The 18,988-nt window shown below is 49.1% G+C and overlaps 1 protein-coding gene across 7 annotated transcripts in view; it reads right to left on the reverse strand.

Annotated features, from left to right (window-relative positions):
- Nucleotides 1-209: 209 nt before the first annotated feature.
- Nucleotides 210-18,988, reverse strand: part of LOC311523957 (uncharacterized protein) — a 29,369-nt gene continuing 10,590 nt past the window's right edge. For 3 of the 7 annotated variants that reach the window (XM_084634552.1, XM_084634549.1, XM_084634548.1), the window contains 2 exons: nucleotides 12,692-12,832; nucleotides 210-3,160 (listed from right to left, as the gene is read on the reverse strand). In XM_084634552.1, coding sequence (XP_084490678.1) covers nucleotides 1,500-2,657 — 1,158 coding nt within the window. In that variant the 5' untranslated portion in view covers nucleotides 2,658-3,160; nucleotides 12,692-12,832 and the 3' untranslated portion in view covers nucleotides 210-1,499. Of the gene's footprint in view, nucleotides 3,197-12,691; nucleotides 12,833-18,988 lie in introns of all 7 variants that reach the window. The other 4 variants (XM_084634550.1, XM_084634551.1, XM_084634547.1 and 1 more) reach the window with 3 other exon arrangements.

Raw genomic sequence — 18,988 nt, forward strand, 5'->3', positions numbered from 1 at the left:
AAGCAAAATATATATTCTAGCACATGGAAAGATGGGTGTTGCCTTACTAAGTGGGGGGTCAGTGCTAATGAGCCAATTCAATTAAGGTGGAAGTGGCCTATTCTCAACAGTTGACAAGAAGGGGTGAATACCAAGGGAGGGAAAGGTTTCAGAGTAACAGCCGTGCTAGTCCTGTATTCGCAAAAAGAAAAGGAGGACTTGTGGCACCTTAGAGACTAACCAATTTATTTGAGCATGAGCTTTCGTGAGCTACAGCTCACTTCATCGGATGCATACTGTGGAAAGTGTAGAAGATCTTTTTATACACACAAAGCATGAAAAAATACCTCCCCCCACCCCACTCTCCTGCTGGTAACAGCTTATCTAATGTGTATGATAATCAAGGTGGGCCATTTCCAGCACAAATCCAGGTTTTCTCACTCCCCCCCACACAAACCCATTCTCCTGCTGGTAATAGCTTATCTAAAGTGACCACTCTCCTTACAATGTGTATGATAATCAAGGTGAGCCATTTCCAGCGCAAATCCAGGGTTTAACAAGAACGTCTGGCGGGGGGGTAGGAAAAAACAAGGGAAAATAGGTTACCTTGCATAATGACTTAGCCACTCCCAGTCTCTATTCAAGCCTAAGTTAATTGTATCCAATTTGCAAATGAATTCCAATTCAACAGTTTCTCGCTGGAGTCTGGATTTGAAGTTTTTTTGTTGTAATATCGCAACTTTCATGTCTGTAAGCACGTGACCAGGGAGATTGAAGTGTTCTCCGACTGGTTTATGAATGTTATAATTCTTGACATCTGATTTGTGTCCATTTATTCTTTTACGTAGAGACTGTCCAGTTTGACCAATGTACATGGCAGAGGGGCATTGCTGGCACATGATGGCATAGATCACATTGGTAGATGTGCAGGTGAACGAGCCTCTGATAGTGTGGCTGATGTGATTAGGCGCTATGATGGTGTCCCCTGAATAGATATGTGGGCACAGTTGGCAACGGGCTTTGTTGCAAGGATAGGTTCCTGGGTTAGTGGTTCTGTTGTGTGGTATGTGGTTGCTGGTGAGTATTTGCTTCAGATTCGGGGGCTGTCTGTAAGCGATGACTGGCCTGTCTCCCAAGATTTGTGAGAGTGTTGGGTCATCCTTCAGGATAGGTTGTAGATCCTTAATAATGCGTTGGAGGGGTTTTAGTTGGGGGCTGAAGGTGACGGCTAGTGGCGTTGTGTTATTTTCTTTGTTAGGCCTGTCCTGTAGTAGGTGACTTCTGGGAACTCTTCTGGCTCTATCAATCTGTTTCTTCACTTCCGCAGGTGGGTATTGTAGTTGTAAGAATGCTTGATAGAGATCTTGTAGGTGTTTGTCTCTGTCTGAGGGGTTGGAGCAAATGCGGTTGTATTGCAGATCATGTGGTGTGGTCAGGGTGAAAGCTGGAGGCATGTAGGTAGGAATAGCGGTCAGTGGGTTTCCGGTATAGGGTGATGTTTATGTGACCATCGTTTATTATCACTGTAGTATCCAGGAAGTGGATCTCTTGTGTGGACTGGACCAGGCTGAGGTTGATGTGGGATGGAAATTGTTGAAATCATGGTGGAATTCCTCAGGGGCTTCTTTTCCATGGGTCCAGATGATGAAGATGTCATCAATATAGCACAAGTAGAGTAGGGGTGTTAGGGGACGAGAGCTGAGTAAGCGTTGTTCTAAGTCAGCCATAAAAATGTTGGCATACTGTGGGGCCATGCGGGAACCCATAGCAGTGCCGCTGATTTGAAGGTATACATTGTCTCCAAATGTGGAGTAGTTATGGGTGAGGACAAAGTCACAAAGTTCAGCCACCAGGTTAGCCGTGACATTATCGGGGATAGTGTTCTTGATGGCTTGTAGTCCATCTTTGTGTAGAATGTTGGTGAAGAGGGCTTCTACATCCATAGTGGCCAGGATGGTGTTATCAGGAAGATCACCGATGGATTGTAGTTTCCTCAGGAAGTCAGTGGTGTCTCGAAGGTAGCTGGGAGTGCTGGTAGCATAGGGCCTGAGGAGGGAGTCTATATAGCCAGACAATCCTGCTGTCAGAGTGACAATGCCTGAGATGATGGGGCGCCCAGGATTTCCAGGTTTATGGATCTTGGGTAGCAGATAGAATATCCCAGGTCGGGGTTCCAGGGGTGTGTCTGTGCGGATTTGATCTTGTGCTTTTTCAGGGAGTTTCTTGAGCAAATGCTGTAGCTTCTTTTGGTAACTCTCAGTGGGATCAGAGGGTAATGGCTTGTAGAAAGTGGTGTTGGAGAGCTGCCGAGCAGCCTCTTGTTCATATTCCGACCTATTCATGATGACAACAGCACCTCCTTTGTCAGCCTTTTTGATTATGAGGTCAGAGTTGTTTCTGAGGCTGCGGATGGCATTGTGATCCGCACGGCTGAGGTTATGGGGCAAGTGATGCTGCTTTTCCACAATTTCAGCCCATGCACGTCGGCGGAAGCACTCTATGTAGAAGTCCAGTCTGCTGTTTCGACCTTCAGGAGGAGTCCACCTAGAATCCTTCTTTTTGTTGTGTTGGTAGGGAGGTCTCTGTGGATTAGTATGTTGTTCAGAGGTATATTGGAAATATTCCTTGAGTCGGAGACATTGAAAATAGGATTCTAGGTCACCACAGAACTGTATCATGTTCGTGGGGGTGGAGGGGAGGGAAAATTACTTTTGTAGTGCTAACAAGGCCAATTCAAACAAGGTGGCCCATTACCAACAGCTGACAAGAAAGTACGAGTATCAGCAGAGAGATAATTACTTTTTCTAGTGACCCTTCCACTCCCAGTCTTTATTCAGGCCTAATTTGAAGGTGTCCAGTTTGCAAATTTATTCCAGTTCTACAGTTTCATATTAGAATCTGTTTTTGAAGATTTTTTTTGGTTGAAGAATGGCCACTTTTAAATCTGTTATTGAGTGTCCAGGGAGATTGAAGTGCTTTCCTACTGGTTTTTGAATGTTACAATTCTTGACGTCTGATTTGTGTCCATTTATTCTTTTGCGTAGAGACTGTCCGGTTTAGCCAATGTACATGGCAGAAGGGCATTGCTGGCACATGATAGCATATAACACATTGGTAGATGTGCAGGTGAACGAGCCCCTGATGGTGTGGCTGATGTGGTTAGGTCCTATGATGGTGTCCCCTGAATAGATATGCAGACAGAGTAGGCATCAGGCATCTCAAAAAAGATATATTGGAATTAGAAAATGTTCAGAGAAGGGCAACAAAAATTATTAGGGGTCTGGAACGGCTTCCATACAATGAGTGATTAATAAGTCTGGGACTTTTCAGCTTGGAAAAGAGACGACTAGGAGCGGGATATGATTGAGGTCTATAAAATCATGACTGATGTGGAGAAAGTAAATAAGGAAGTGTTATTTACTCCTCCTCATAACACAAGAACTAGGAGTCACTCAGTGAAATTAATAGGCAGCAGGTTTAAAACAAACAAAAGGAAGTATTCCTTCACACAATGCACACTCAACCTGTGGAACTCCTTGCCTGGGGATGTTGTGAAGACAAGACTATAACCGGGTTCAAAAAAGAACTAGATAAGTTCCTGGAGGATAGATCCACCAAACGCTATTAGCCATGATGGGCAGGGATGGTGTCCCTGGCCTCTGTTTGCCAGAAGCTGGGAATGGGCGACAGGGGATGGATAACTTGATGATTACCTGTTCTGTTCATTCCCTCTGGGGCACCTGGTGCCGGCCACTGTCGGAAGACAGGACACTGGTCTAGATGGACCTTTGGTCTGACCTAGTCTGGCCGTTCTTATGTCTCTTCATGAGGGATTTAACCTAAGTTCAGGCTGGCTTGGCTCTGCTAACTCCCCCTTTCCCCCATCAGGTGTTACTTGTGGCATTGCTTGAACTGGTTAGCGATGCCCCACAATAGCTCATGGCCACTAGTACTACAATGCCGCCCCACAATCCCCAGCATGGGGCCTATCATGCCATCTATGCATTTGCAATCCCTTGACTGGACATCACGTACCACTGTGGCTAGGGGGCTTGGCAGCCTGGTTCCTATTTGCACACACCGCCTGGTACCAGTCCTTGCCCATGGCTCCAATACGGTGCTCCGAACCCCCGCCAGAAGCCGTCATCTCGGCGTGCCACCACCTGCCCCGAGGCCAGCACTGAGGAAGTTCCTGACCTATGCAAGGCTAGCAGGGCACCTGGGTGCGGGGCAACAGGAATGCCAAGGGCCCCCGACGTGCCTGCTTCCTGGGGTTCTACTCTTTCTGCCCACTGGGGCGGCCACCCTCTCACGCCATGCCAAGCAAGAGCAGTTTTCTGTGGCAGTGTGCCCCATGGGGTGTGCACCCCCCCACTACAGTACGGTACGGATGCAGGGTGGGCCGGTGAGTGCCTGGAGCACAATCAGCCCTAGGCTGACAGGAGAGAAGATCCTCGAGTGTGTGCCCCTGCTGCACTGCCAGCTCCAGGGCCCAGTGAAGATGTGGCATGGATGCGTGCCTAGGACACCACCAGCCCGTCGTCGGTGTGTTCACCACCGACCCTGCGTCCGAGTGACGGTGCAGTGTGGGCGGGACCCCAGTGTATCACCAGCCCCACCCCACCACTGCTGGCGTAGCGTGGACGTGCCTCTGGAGCATCACTAACCCCACACCCCAGGGATCGTGCGGGTGTTCCTCCGGTGTGTCTCTGACCCCCACGTCCAGTGACGGTGTAGTGCGGGTGTTCCTCCGGTGTGTCTCTGACCCCCACGTCCAGTGACGGTGTAGTGTGGGTGTGTCCCCAGTGTGTCTCTGACCCCCACGTCCAGTGACGGTGTAGTGCGGGTGTTCCTCCGGTGTGTCTCTGACCCCCACGTCCAGTGACGGTGTAGTGTGGGCGTGTCCCCAGTGTGTCTCTGACCCCCATGTCCCAGTGACGGTGTAGTGTGGGCGTGTCCCCAGTGTGTCTCTGACCCCCAGGTCCAGTGACGGTGTAATGTGGGCATGTCCCCAGTGTGTCTCTGACCCCCACGTCCAGTGACGGTGTAGTGTGGGCGTGTCCCCAGTGTGTCTCTGACCCCCACATCCAGTGACGGTGTAGTGCGGGTGTTCCTCCGGTGTGTCTCTGACCCCCACGTCCAGTGACGATGTAGTGCGGGTGTTCCTCCGGTGTGTCTCTGACCCCCACGTCCAGTGACGGTGTAATGTGGGCATGTCCCCAGTGTGTCTCTGACCCCCACGTCCAGTGACTGTGTAGTGCGGGTGTTCCTCCGGTGTGTCTCTGACCCCCACGTCCAGTGACGGTGTAGTGCGGGTGTTCCTCCGGTGTGTCTCTGACCCCCACATCCAGTGACGGTGTAGTGCGGGTGTTCCTCCGGTGTGTCTCTGACCCCCACGTCCAGTGACGGTGTAGTGCGGGTGTTCCTCCGGTGTGTCTCTGACCCCCAAGTCCACTGACGGTGTAGTGTGGGCGTGTCCCCAGTGTGTCTCTGACCCCCACGTCCAGTGACGGTGTAGTGTGGGCGTGTCCCCAGTGTGTCTCTGACCCCCACGTCCAGTGACGTTGTAATGTGGGTGTTCCTCCGGTGTGTCTCTGACCCCCACGTCCAGTGACGATGTAATGTGGGTGTTCCTCCGGTGTGTCTCTGACCCCCACGTCCAGTGACGGTGTAATGTGGGCGTGTCCCCAGTGTGTCTCTGACCCCCACGTCCACTGACGGTGTAGTGTGGGTGTGTCCCCAGTGTGTCTCTGACCCCCACGTCCAGTGACGGTGTAGTGTGGGCGTGTCCCCAGTGTGTCTCTGACCCCCACGTCCACTGATGGTGTAGTGTGGGCGTGTCCCCAGTGTGTCTCTGACCCCCACGTCCAGTGACGGTGTAGTGTGGGCGTGTCCCCAGTGTGTCTCTGACCCCCACGTCCAGTGACGGTGTAGTGTGGGCGTGTCCCCAGTGTGTCTCTGACCCCCACGTCCAGTGACGGTGTAGTGTGGGCGTGTCCCCAGTGTGTCTCTGACCCCCACGTCCAGTGACGGTGTAGTATGGGCGTGTCCCCAGTGTGTCTCTGACCCCCACGTCCAGTGACGTTGTAATGTGGGTGTTCCTCCGGTGTGTCTCTGACCCCCACGTCCAGTGACGATGTAATGTGGGTGTTCCTCCGGTGTGTCTCTGACCCCCACGTCCAGTGACGGTGTAATGTGGGCGTGTCCCCAGTGTGTCTCTGACCCCCACGTCCAGTGACGGTGTAATGTGGGCGTGTCCCCAGTGTGTCTCTGACCCCCACGTCCAGTGACGATGTAATGTGGGCGTGTCCCCAGTGTGTCTCTGACCCCCACGTCCAGTGACGGTGTAGTGCGGGTGTTCCTCCGGTGTGTCTCTGACCCCCACGTCCAGTGACGGTGTAGTGTGGGCGTGTCCCCAGTGTGTCTCTGACCCCCACGTCCAGTGACGGTGTAGTATGGGCGTGTCCCCAGTGTGTCTCTGACCCCCACGTCCAGTGACGTTGTAATGTGGGTGTTCCTCCGGTGTGTCTCTGACCCCCACGTCCAGTGACGATGTAATGTGGGTGTTCCTCCGGTGTGTCTCTGACCCCCACGTCCAGTGACGGTGTAATGTGGGCGTGTCCCCAGTGTGTCTCTGACCCCCACGTCCAGTGACGGTGTAATGTGGGCGTGTCCCCAGTGTGTCTCTGACCCCCACGTCCAGTGACGATGTAATGTGGGCGTGTCCCCAGTGTGTCTCTGACCCCCACGTCCAGTGACGGTGTAGTGCGGGTGTTCCTCCGGTGTGTCTCTGACCCCCACGTCCAGTGACGATGTAATGTGGGCGTGTCCCCAGTGTGTCTCTGACCCCCACGTCCAGTGACGGTGTAATGTGGGCGTGTCCCCAGTGTGTCTCTGACCCCCATGTCCAGTGACGGTGTAATGTGGGCGTGTCCCCAGTGTGTCTCTGACCCCCACGTCCAGTGACGGTGTAATGTGGGCGTGTCCCCAGTGTGTCTCTGACCCCCATGTCCAGTGACGGTGTAATGTGGGCGTGTCCCCAGTGTGTCTCTGACCCCCACGTCCAGTGACGGTGTAATGTGGGCGTGTCCCCAGTGTCTCTGACCCCCATGTCCAGTGACCTTGTAATGTGGGCGTGTCCCTTGTGTGTCTGACCCCCACGTCCAGTGACGATGTAATGTGGGCGTGTCCCCAGTGTGTCTCTGACCCCCACGTCCAGTGACGTTGTAATGTGGGCGTGTCCCCAGTGTGTCTCTGACCCCCATGTCCCAGTGACGGTGTAGTGTGGGCGTGTCCCCAGTGTGTCTCTGACCCCCACGTCCAGTGACGATGTAATGTGGGCGTGTCCCCAGTGTGTCTCTGACTCCCACGTCCAGTGACCTTGTAATGTGGGCGTGTCCCCAGTGTGTGTCTGACCCCCATGTCCCAGTGACGTTGTAATGTGGGTGTTCCTCCGGTGTGTCTCTGACCCCCACGTCCAGTGACGATGTAATGTGGTTGTTCCTCCGGTGTGTCTCTGACCCCCACGTCCAGTGACGATGTAGTGCGGGTGTTCCTCCGGTGTGTCTCTGACCCCCACGTCCAGTGACGGTGTAGTGTGGGTGTGTCCCCAGTGTGTCTCTGACCCCCACGTCCAGTGACGGTGTAGTGTGGGTGTGCCCGGGTGCATCATCAATCCCACAGCCCGGTGACAGCGTAGTCTGGTTGGCTCTGTTCAATCCATGGCGGTGAGATGGCACACTGCTTCCTCGTCACAGCTATAATAAGCTCCGCAGCCAGCACTTCTTGGATTGGGTCCTGCTGGCTAGGCCGCAGTCCTGGAGAATGGGCTGGCCCGAGGACAGTCACTCACTGTGTCGTGTGAAACATCCTGGAACTGGAGCGTATGACTGCTGCCCTTCACTTCAGAGAGTGGTCAGAGATGGTTAGGCCGCTTTGACAGAAGCGTGGTCTTTGCTCTAAGCCCAGGCACATGGCGCTGCCCGAACAAGAGCGCGCACAAGCCTGTGTAGGAATGAGAAGTACATGGGCAGGGGGGTTTCGCAGAGTATTGTGTGGTGGCGGTGGTGTACCTGTGTGTGACGGACAGAAGGGGCAGCAAGGGACTGAAGCAGCCAAAAACCCAAGCTAATGGTAATGGAAGTCCTGGTAATATGGCGCTGAGTGAAAGCCTTTTGGGCACTGAGTGTTGTCTGGAAAGGTAGGCTTGGAACAGCTGGCAAATAAACTGGCTCCTGTTGTTTGATCCCTGCTGTGTTCAGAAAAGAAGCTTTATGTACAATCTCTGCCCATAAATAAGATTGCATCAAAGAAAATATCTGGCTCTATCATCGGTTTCTCCTCCCAGCAGAAACAACCCACTGGGCCCCAGCTCTGGCTATCTGGTAGGGGATTACAGCAGTGTCAGCTGTGGGCTTCAAACTCATCCCTCCAGGTAATAATATGAACAGCAGAGACTGGGAGTTCAGCCCTTCTGCCTGAGGAGAAATATTCCCAGCCTCTGCCAATTCAGCTAGGGCAGGTGTTGGATCATATTAAAGAAGTTCTGTGTTAAAATCACAAATGAGTTTGATTCCCCAGAGTTTAAATTCTAGGGTATTACTAATTAAGAGGTCTCTTGGTTTTTGGTACTGTTTCCTCTCCCTCTGTGTGTGAAACTTGCAAGCTGCTAATTGCGTTAGTACATTCTAAGACAGAGTCTGTTCTCAAAGCAATTCTTTGTAACAACAACCACTCACACAGAGAGAGACTCAAAGCAATACTCTGTAACAACAGAAACAGCACCCAGAGACTCCCCGCCCTTTTGTTGTATTCATCTCGCTTTGTTAACAATTGTAATTAAAATATAGAGGATGTATGTGGATAATAACTGAATGATCAGGGAGGTGCCAACCTAAGAATCCAGTGTCCATCGGCTGAAGAAGGCGTCAAGTGGAAATAACCAGAGGACCCCCGGAGGGCAGACTGGAATCCACCCAACAGCCTCAAGAATGGGAGAACCAAAGAACAAGATAACATCTGGCAGCACAGAGCCGTTAGGAATGTGCCATCTGCTGATTGATTCAGCAACAGCATGATGAAGCAATTCCCATAGACTGGCATAGGAAGACATTCCTATAAAAATGGACTCTAGAAAGTGAGAACTTTGGGGTCTGATTCTGCAAACCAACTTCCAGGAGCATCAGATGAGCATCTGACAAGTCCCTGCTCCCTCCTCATTTCCAGGCCACCTGGCCAGTGGCTTGGCATGAGCAACTCTAAGGCTGGTAACTATGATAACAACCTTGCAGAACCTCTGTGTGTGTGTGTATGAATGAATGTGTGAATAAATATGAGATTGAATGGAATGTTATAGCTATAACTAACTGCTTACTATGATTCTTTCTGTATCCACAATAAATGTGGTACTTTGCCTTTTCCCCTTTAATAAGATCCTGCTGGTTTTTATTTTATTGGTATAACACAGGCACAGGCTTCCACTTCCACTCTCCTGAGGCGCACAGGCTGTGAATGGACCGTAAGCAGTCAGGCCGAGAGGCTCTCTTCCATGAAAACATGCTCTGTGACTCTGCAGATTTGTCACACTTAGGCTGCTCAAATGTACACAGGCCACTTGGCTGCTGGAAAGGTAGCTACAAACAGCACCCCTCTGACAGCAGCCTTTCACCTCTGGAGTCTGGAATGCACTGTAGGGAACAGTCCTGCCCTGGCCACAAAGGGACAGGCAACCTGGCACATCACTGCCATTTCTCAGAACAAGTACAGTACATTACAAGGAAGCTGAGTTCCTCGAAGACAAATTTTTTTCAAACCTTCAGCATAATTTGTCAGATTTCCCTGATGGGAGCTCTTGATTAAGAAACTAGAAGAACATAACATTAACATGGCACACATTAAATTGAACATTGGGTGACTGGCAGGTCTCCAAATGTAATAGTAAATGGGGGTGACACCAACAAGTGGGTGTGCTTCCAATGGGGTCCCCCAGGGATCAGTTCTTGGCCCCATGCTATTTAACATTTTTATCAATGGCCTGGAAGGAAACTTAGAGTCATCACTGATAAAGTTTGCAGATGATACAAAAACTGGGGGGAGTGGTAAATAACGAAGAGGATGTGTCACTGATACAGACAGATGTGGATCACTTGGTTACCTGGCCGGAAGCAAACAATATGTGTTTTAATGCAGCTAAATGTAAATGTACACATCTAGGAACAAAGAACGTTGGCCATACTTACATGATGGGGAACTCTATCCTGGGAAGCAGCGAGTCTGAAAAAGACTTGGGAGTGGTGGTGGATAATCAGCTGAACATGAATTCCCAGCGGATGCTGTGGCCAAAAGGGGCTAATGAGATTCTGAGATGTATAATTTGGACTATCAAGCAGGTTATATTACTTCAGTATTTGGCATCGGTGCGACCGCTGCTGGAATCCTGTGTTCAGTTCTGGTGTCCACACTTCAAGAAGGATGTTAATAAATTGGAGAGTATTCACAGAAGAGGGTAGGGATAGGATACAGAGGACCCTAGACAAATTGGAGGATTGGGCCAAAAGAAATCTGATCAGGTTCAACAAGGACAAGTGCAGAGTCTTGCACTTAGGAAGGAAGAATCCCATGCACCGCCACAGACTAGGGACCGAGTGGCTAGGCAGCAGTTCTGCAGAAAAGGACCTAGGGGTTACAGTGGACGAGAAGCTGGATATGAGTTAACAGTGTGCCCTTGTTGCCAAGAAGGCCAGTGGCATTTTGGGATGTATAAGTAGGGGCATTGCCAGCAGATCGAGGGACGTGATCATTCCCCTCTATTCGACATTGGTGAGGCCTCATCTGGCGTACAGTGTCTAGTTTTGGTCCCCACACTACAAGAAGGATGTGGAAAATTGGAAAACGTCCAGCAGAGGGCAACAAAAATGATTAGGGGACTGGAACACATGACTTATGAGGAGAGGCTGAGGGAGCTGGGATTGTTTAGTCTGCGGAAGAGAAGAATGAGGGGGGATTTGATAGCTGCTTTCAACTACCTGAAAGGGGGTTCCAAAGAGGATGGATCTAGACTGTTCTCAGTGGTAGCAGATGACAGAACGAGGAGTAATGGTCTCAAATTGCAGTGGGGGAGGTTTAGGTTGGCTATTAGGAAAAACTTTTTCACTAGGAGGGTGGTGAAACACTGGAATGCGTCACCTAGGAGATTCCACCACCTCCCTTCCTTAGAAGTTTTTAAGGTCAGGCTTGACAAAACCCTGGCGGGGATGATTTAGTTGGGGATTGGTCTTGCTTTGAGCAGGGGGTTGGACTAGATGACCTCCTGAGGTCCCTTCCAACCCTGATAGTCTATGATTCTAAGAGCCACGGGAATGATTAAAGGCTTGGAAAACCCGCCTTATAACAATAGACTCAAGGAGCTCAATCTGTTTAGCTTAATCAAGAAAAGCTTAAGGGGTGACTTGATCACAGCCTAAAAGTATCTAAACAGGGAACACAACTTTGACAGAGGGCTCTTCAGTCTAAAAGAGAAAGATCTAACAAGAGCCAATGGCTGGACATTGAAGCTACACACATTAAGACTGGAAATAAGGTGCACATTTTTACCAGTGAGTGTACTTAATCATTAAAGCAACTTACCACAGGCTGTGATGGAGTATCCATCAAATCAAGATGGGATGTTTTTTCTAAAAGTGCTGCTCTGGTTCAAACACGAATTATTCTGGGGGCAGGTCTCTGGCCTGTGTTACCCAGGAGGTCAGACAAGATGATCACAATGGTCCCTTTTTGCCTTGTAACTGATGAATCTACGACCCACTCTGTGTTCTGTTTTGTCAGTAAGTTCCTTTATAGATAACAAGAACTTGCCCTGAGGATCTCCAGAGAGTTAGGTTTTTTACTCATTCGCTCAAAGGCTAATGCACCTCTCTTTAAGCTCAGCACTTAATTTTGTAAGCACTAAATGGCTTTTTAAATGGCTATGGGAGAGATTACTTCTTCCTCACTGGCTCCAGAGTGCAGGAGAGCAGGGGCCCAGACCTTCCCAGCTAGAGGGGCAAATACAAGGGTTGTCTAAGTGCACAGAAATGGTGAAATGTTTGACTGAGCATTCTTTCCATCTCACACGTCATCACCACTAATAAAGGCTGGGGTAGACCCTTTGGTATCTGAGAGTTTGCACAGGTTCAGCTAAGCGGAACTTAGCTAATTGGTGCTACACAAGAAGGAAGAGTCCAGTGCTGGTTTTGCATGGCTCAGAGGAATAAAGTCACTCACTCCCCTGGAGCCAGCAGCTCTGATGCTGCTACACATTGATGTGCTCATTAAGAAGGTGCCATTTTCAGAGTCACTTTCCAGAATGGCCCGTGCTGTGTGCACAGACGGCATGAGACCTGCAATCACACTCCTGCAGATTTGCAACTCACAGGCCAGCCTGTTCTTACTGCCCCTGACTCAGTCCAGCAGTAGCACCACAGAGGTAGGCAATTCCCAGCTGGGTGAAATCCTGGTCCCATTGAAGTCAACAGCAAACTCCCATTGACTTCAGTGGAGCCAGGATTTCACTCTGGATTTTTCCCACCTCTGGCGTCTCATGGGCCCCATGTCCTAATACTGAGTGCAAGAGAATGCAGGTTCCTGCTGCTAGAGCCTTTTCATGCATTTTCCGTTCCTGTGGCAAAGCAGATGTTGGAGTGACTCGCTGGACAATCCGCCTGGAAATTCTTACCTTTAAGATGCCGAGCGCTCCTTGGCGCTAAGTGAAATCGTCTGTGTCTCATTAACATCAAAGAGTTTCCTTCAGTAGTCCAGGCAGCGGGAGAGCAATGAGCAGATGAGCTGGGGAACTGCTAGTCTCCACTAATGTGGCCTGCAACCAATTAACATCAAAGGGGAGCCACTAGAATGTGTGAAAGAGGGAAGGAGGGCAGCAGCAAGGGTAAATCGCACCAACTGGGGAGAAAGGGGCAATGCTGAAGTTTCAGCTCAAATTGTGACCCCACCCAAAGACCATTTGAATCCTGTGCTGGTGCTGGTGGGTTCCTCTGAAATCCCCCCATCCCTTTGTACTGGCCATGGTGGGTCCCACTTTTGTCATCCAGGCTGGACGGCAACTCTCTCTATCTTGGGGCTTGTCTACACTGGCTCTTTACAGCACTGCCACTTTCTCACTCAGCGGTGTGGAAAAAACCCAGCCCTGAGCGCTGCGACTTTCAGCACTGTAAAGCACCAGCGTAGACAGTGCTCCAAGAAACTCCCAAAGAAGCTACCACTGGTGCTCAGCACAACAGCAGTCTGTAAGTACTTCGGTGGGGAGAAGAGTTCTACATAGGAATGGCCAGTTTGTGTCAGACCAATGGCCTATCTAGTCCGGTATCCTGTCTTCCGATGCTTTTGTGGGAATGAACAGAACAAGGCAATTATTAAGTGATCCATCCCCTGTCATCCAGAACCAGCTTTTGGCCATCACAAGCTAGGGACACCCAGAGCATGGAGTTGCATCCCAGACAATCTTGGCTAATAGCCATTGATGGACCTGTCCTCCATGAATTTATCGAATTCTTTTTTGAACCCTGTTATACTTTTGGCCTTCACGACATTCCCTGGTAACAAGTTCAACAGGCTGATTGTGCATTGTGTGAAGAAATACTTCCTTCTGTTTGTTCTAACCCTCCTACCTATTAATTTAATTCAGTGACCCCGGGTTCATGTGTTATGGGAAGCGGTAAGTAATACTTCCCTGTTCACTGTCTCCACCCCGTCATGATTTTATAGACCTCCCTCATATCTGTCCCCACCCTTAGTCGTCTCTTTTCCAAGCTGACCAGCCCCAGTCTTTTCAATCTCTCCTCATACGGAAGCTGTTCCATCCCCTAATCACTTTTGTTGCCCTGCTCTGTATTTTTCCCATTTCTAATGTGTCTTTTTCGAGATGGGGCCACCAGAACTGCATGCAGTATTAACGGTGTGGGTGTGCCCTGGATTTCTATAGTAGCATTATGATATTTTCTGTCTTATCTATCCCTTTCCTAATAGTTTCTAACATGCTGGTTGCTTTTTTGACAGCCGCTGCACGTTGAGTGGATGTTTTCAGAGAACTGGCTAGCACTGTATGTAAGGGAGCAGTATGACTGCTCAGAGCTCCGGTACGAATCTGTAGAAAAACCTGAGTGTCTCTGGATTAAGTTTAGAAGTGTGTGCAACAAGAGTGATGTAGTGGTGGGAGTCTGCTATAGACCACTGGACCAGGGGGATGAGGTAGATGAGGCTTTCTTCCGGCAGCTCACGGAAGCTACTAGATCGCATGCCCTGATTCTCATGGGTGACTTTAATTTTCCTGATATCTGCTGGGAGAGCAATACAGCGGTGCATAGACAATCCAGGAAGTTTTTGGAAAGCGTAGGGGACAATTTCCTGGCGCAAGTGCTAGAGGAGCCAACTAGGGGGGGGCGCTTTTCTTGACCTGCTGCTCACAAACCGGGTAGAATTAGTGGGGGAAGCAAAAGTGGATGGGAATCTGGGAGGCAGTGACCATGAGTTGGTTGAATTCAGGATCCTGACGCAGGGAAGAAAGGTAAGCAGCAGGATACGGACCCTGGACTTCAGGAAAGCAGACTTCGACTCCCTCAGGGAACGGATGGCCAGGATCCCCTGGGGGACTAACTTGAAGGGGAAAGGAGTCCAGGAGAGCTGGCTGTATTTCAAGGAATCCCTGTTGAGGTTACAGGGACAAACCATCCCGATGAGTCGAAAGAATAGTAAATATGGCAGACGACCAGCTTGGCTTAATGGTGAAATCCTAGCGGATCTTAAACATAAAAAAGAAGCTTACAAGAAGTGGAAGGTTGGACATATGACCAGGGAAGAGTATAAAAATATTGCTCGGGCATGTAGGAATCATATCAGGAGGGCCAAATCGCACCTGGAGCTGCAGCTAGCAAGAGATGTCAAGAGTAACAAGAAGGGTTTCTTCAGGTATGTTGGCAAGAAGAAGAAAGCCAAGGAAAGTGTGGGCCCCTTACTGAATGAGGGAGGCAACCTAGTGACAGAGGATGTGGAAAAAGCTAATGTACTCAATGCTTTTTTTGCCTCTGTTTTCACTAACAAGGTCAGCTCCCAGACTGCTGCGCTGGGCATCACAAAATGGGGAAGAGATGGCCAGCCCTCTGTGGAGATAGAGGTGGTTAGGGACTATTTAGAAAAGCTAGACGTGCACAAGTCCATGGGGCCGGACGAGTTGCATCCGAGAGTGCTGAAGGAATTGGCGGCTGTGATTGCAGAGCCATTGGCCATTATCTTTGAAAACTCGTGGCGAACCGGGGAAGTCCCGGATGACTGGAAAAAGGCTAATGTAGTGCCGATCTTTAAAAAAGGGAAGAAGGAGGATCCAGGGAACTACAGGCCAGTCAGCCTCACCTCAGTCCCTGGAAAAATCATGGAGCAGGTCCTCAAAGAATCAATCCTGAAGCACTTGCATGAAAGGAAAGTGATCAGGAACAGCCAGCATGGATTCACCATGGGAAGGTCATGCCTGACTAATCTAATTGCCTTTTATGATGAGATTACTGGTTCTATGGATGAAGGGAAAGCAGTGGATGTATTGTTTCTTGACTTTAGCAAAGCTTTTGACACGGTCTCCCACAGTATTCTTGTCAGCAAGTTAAGGAAGTATGGGCTGGATCAATGCACTATAAGGTGGGTAGAAAGCTGGCTAGATTGTCAGGCTCAACGGGTAGTGATCAATGGCTCCATGTCTAGTTGGCAGCCGGAATCAAGTGGAGTGCCCCAAGGGTCGGTCCTGGGGCCGGTTTTGTTCAATATCTTCATAAATGATCTGGAGGATGGTGTGGATTGCACTCTCAGCAAATTTGCGGATGATACTAAACTGGGAGGAGTGGTAGATACGCTGGAGGGGAGGGATAGGATACAGAAGGACCTAGACAAATTGCAGGATTGGGCCAAAAGAAATCTGATGAGGTTCAATAAGGATAAGTGCAGGGTCCTGCACTTAGGATGGAAGAATCCAATGCACCGCTACAGACTAGGGACTGAATGGCTAGGCAGCAGTTCTGCAGAAAAGGACCTAGGGGTTACAGTGGACGAGAAGCTGGATACGAGTCAGCAGTGTGCCCTTGTTGCCAAGAAGGCCAATGGCATTTTGGGATGTATAAGTAGGGGCATAGCGAGCAGATCGAGGGACGTGATCGTTCCCCTCTATTCGACATTGGTGAGGCCTCATCTGGAGTACTGTGTCCAGTTTTGGGCCCCACACTACAAGAAGGATGTGGATAAATTGGAGAGAGTCCAGCGAAGGGCAACAAAAATGATTAGGGGTCTAGAACACATGACTTATGAGGAGAGGCTGAGGGAGCTGGGGATTGTTTAGCCTGCAGAAGAGAAGAATGAGGGGGGATTTGATAGCTGCTTTCAACTACCTGAAAGGGGGTTCCAAAGAGGATGGCTCTAGACTGTTCTCAATGGTAGCAGATGACAGAACGAGGAGTAATGGTCTCAAGTTGCAGTGGGGGAGGTTTAGATTGGATATTAGGAAAAACTTTTTCACTAAGAGGGTGGTGAAACACTGGAATGCGTTACCTAGGGAGGTGGTAGAATCTCCTTCCTTAGAGGTTTTTAAGGTCAGGCTTGACAAAGCCCTGGCTGGGATGATTTAACTGGGAATTGGTCCTGCTTCGAGCAGGGGGTTGGACTAGATGACCTTCAGGGGTCCCTTCCAACCCTGATATTCTATGATTCTATGAACTATCCACGATGACCCCAAGATCTGTTTCTTGAATGGGAACAGCTAATTCAGATTGCATCATTTTGGATGCATAGTTGGGATTGTTTTCCGATGGGCATTGCTTTGCATTTATCAACGCTGAATTTCCTCGGTCATTTTGCTGCCCAGTCACCCAATTTTGTGAGATCCCTTTGTAAATATTTGTAGTCAGCTTTGGACTATCTTGAGAAAATTTGTATCACCTGCAAATTTTGCCATCTTACTGCTTATCCCCTTTTCCAGATCTTCTATGAATATGTTGTACAGCACAGATCCCAATACAGATCCTTGGAGAACCTTGCTATTTACCTCTCTCCACTGTGAAAACTGAACATTTATTCTTATCCTTTGTTTCCTATCTTTTAACCTGTCACTGATCCATGAGAGGACCTTCCTTCTTATAACGTCTGCTTAATTTGCTTAAAAGCCTTTGGTAGGGAACCTTGTCAAAGGCTTTCTGAAGGTCCAAGTATACTATATCCACTGGATCACCCTTAGCCACATGTTTGTTGACCGTCTCAAAGAATTCTAATAGATTGTGAGGCACGATTTCCCTTTACAGAAGCTGTACGGAAGTTGACTCTTCCCCAGCATAGTATGTTCTTCTATGCGTCTGGTAATTCTGTTCTTTACTATAGTATCAACCAGTTTTCCTGGTACTAAAGTTAGGCTTACTGGCCTGTAGTTGCCAGGATTACTACTGGAGCCTTTAAATATTGGTGTCACAATAGCTACCCTCCAGTCATCTGGTACAGAGGGTGACTTCAGCGATAAGCTACATACCCCCATTAATTATTCTGAAATTTCATATTTGAGTTGCTTCAGAACTCTTGGGTGAATCCCATCTGGTCCTGGTGACTTATTACTGTTTAATTTATCAATTTGTTCCAAAACCTCCTCTACTGGCACCTCAGTCTGGGACATTGATGACATCTTCATCATATGGACCCACGGGAAGGAGGCCCTTGAAGAAGTCCACCTGGATTTCAACAATTTCCACCCCACCATTAACCTCAAATAAGTAATGGTCACATAAACACCACCCTAAACTGGAAACCTACTGACTGCTGTACTTACCTACATGCCTCCAGCTTCCATCCAGAACACATCACACAATCTATTGTCTACAGCCAAGCCAAGCCCTAAGATACAACTAAATTTGTTCCAGTTCTTCAGACAGAGATAAACACCTATGAGATCTTTATCAAGCATTCTTAAAACTACAATACCCACCTGGGAAAGTGAGGAAACAGATTGACAGAGCGAGACGGGTACCCAGAGGTCACCTACTACAGGACATGCCCAACAAGGAAAATAACAGAACACCACTGGCCATCACATACAGCCCCCAGCTAAAACCTCTCCAGCACGTCATCATCTATCTACAACCTACGCTAGAAAACGATCCCTCACTCTCACAGACCTTGGGAGGCAGGCCAGTCTTCACTTACAGAAAGCCCCTCAACCTGAAGGAAATACTCAGTAGCAACTACACACCACAGAAACACTAACCCAGGAACCAATCCCTGTAACAAACCGCGTTGCCTGCTCAGACACCTTCAGAGGACCCAACCATATCAACCACACCATCAGAGACTCATTCACCTGCACATCTACTAATGTGATATATGCCAGCAATCCCCCTCTGCCATGGACACTGGCCAAACCGGACAGTCTCTACGTAAAAGAATAAATGGACACAAATCAGACATCAGGAATGGTAAAATACAAAAGCCAGTGGGAGAACACTTCAATCTTCCTGGACATTCTATAACAGATTTAAAAGTAGCCATACTTGAACAAAAAAAACTTCAGAAACAGACTTCAAAGAGAAACTGCAGAACTAAAATTTATTTGCAAATCTAACATCATTAATTTGGGCTTGAATAGGGACTGGGAGTGGCTGGCTTACAAAAGCAACTTTCCCTCTCCTGGAATTGACACCTCCTCATCAATTAATTGGGAGTGGACTACATCCACCCTGATTGAATTGGCCCTGTCAACACTGGTTCTCCACTTGTGAGGTAACTCCCTTCTCTTCATGTGTCAGTATAATAATGCCTGCATCTTTAAGTTTCACTCTATGCATCTGAAGAAGTGGGTTTTTTACCCATGAAAGCTTCTGCCAAATAAATCTGTTAGTCTTTAAGGTGCCACCGGACTCCTTGTTGCTTTTGTGGATACAGACTGACATGGCTACCCCCTGATACTTCTCAACCTGGGACAGTTTCTCAGATTTGCCAACTA

Source organism: Lepidochelys olivacea (assembly GCF_965140295.1).
Source record: "Lepidochelys olivacea isolate rLepOli2 genome assembly, chromosome: 7".
Classification (NCBI taxonomy): domain Eukaryota; kingdom Metazoa; phylum Chordata; order Testudines; family Cheloniidae; genus Lepidochelys; species Lepidochelys olivacea.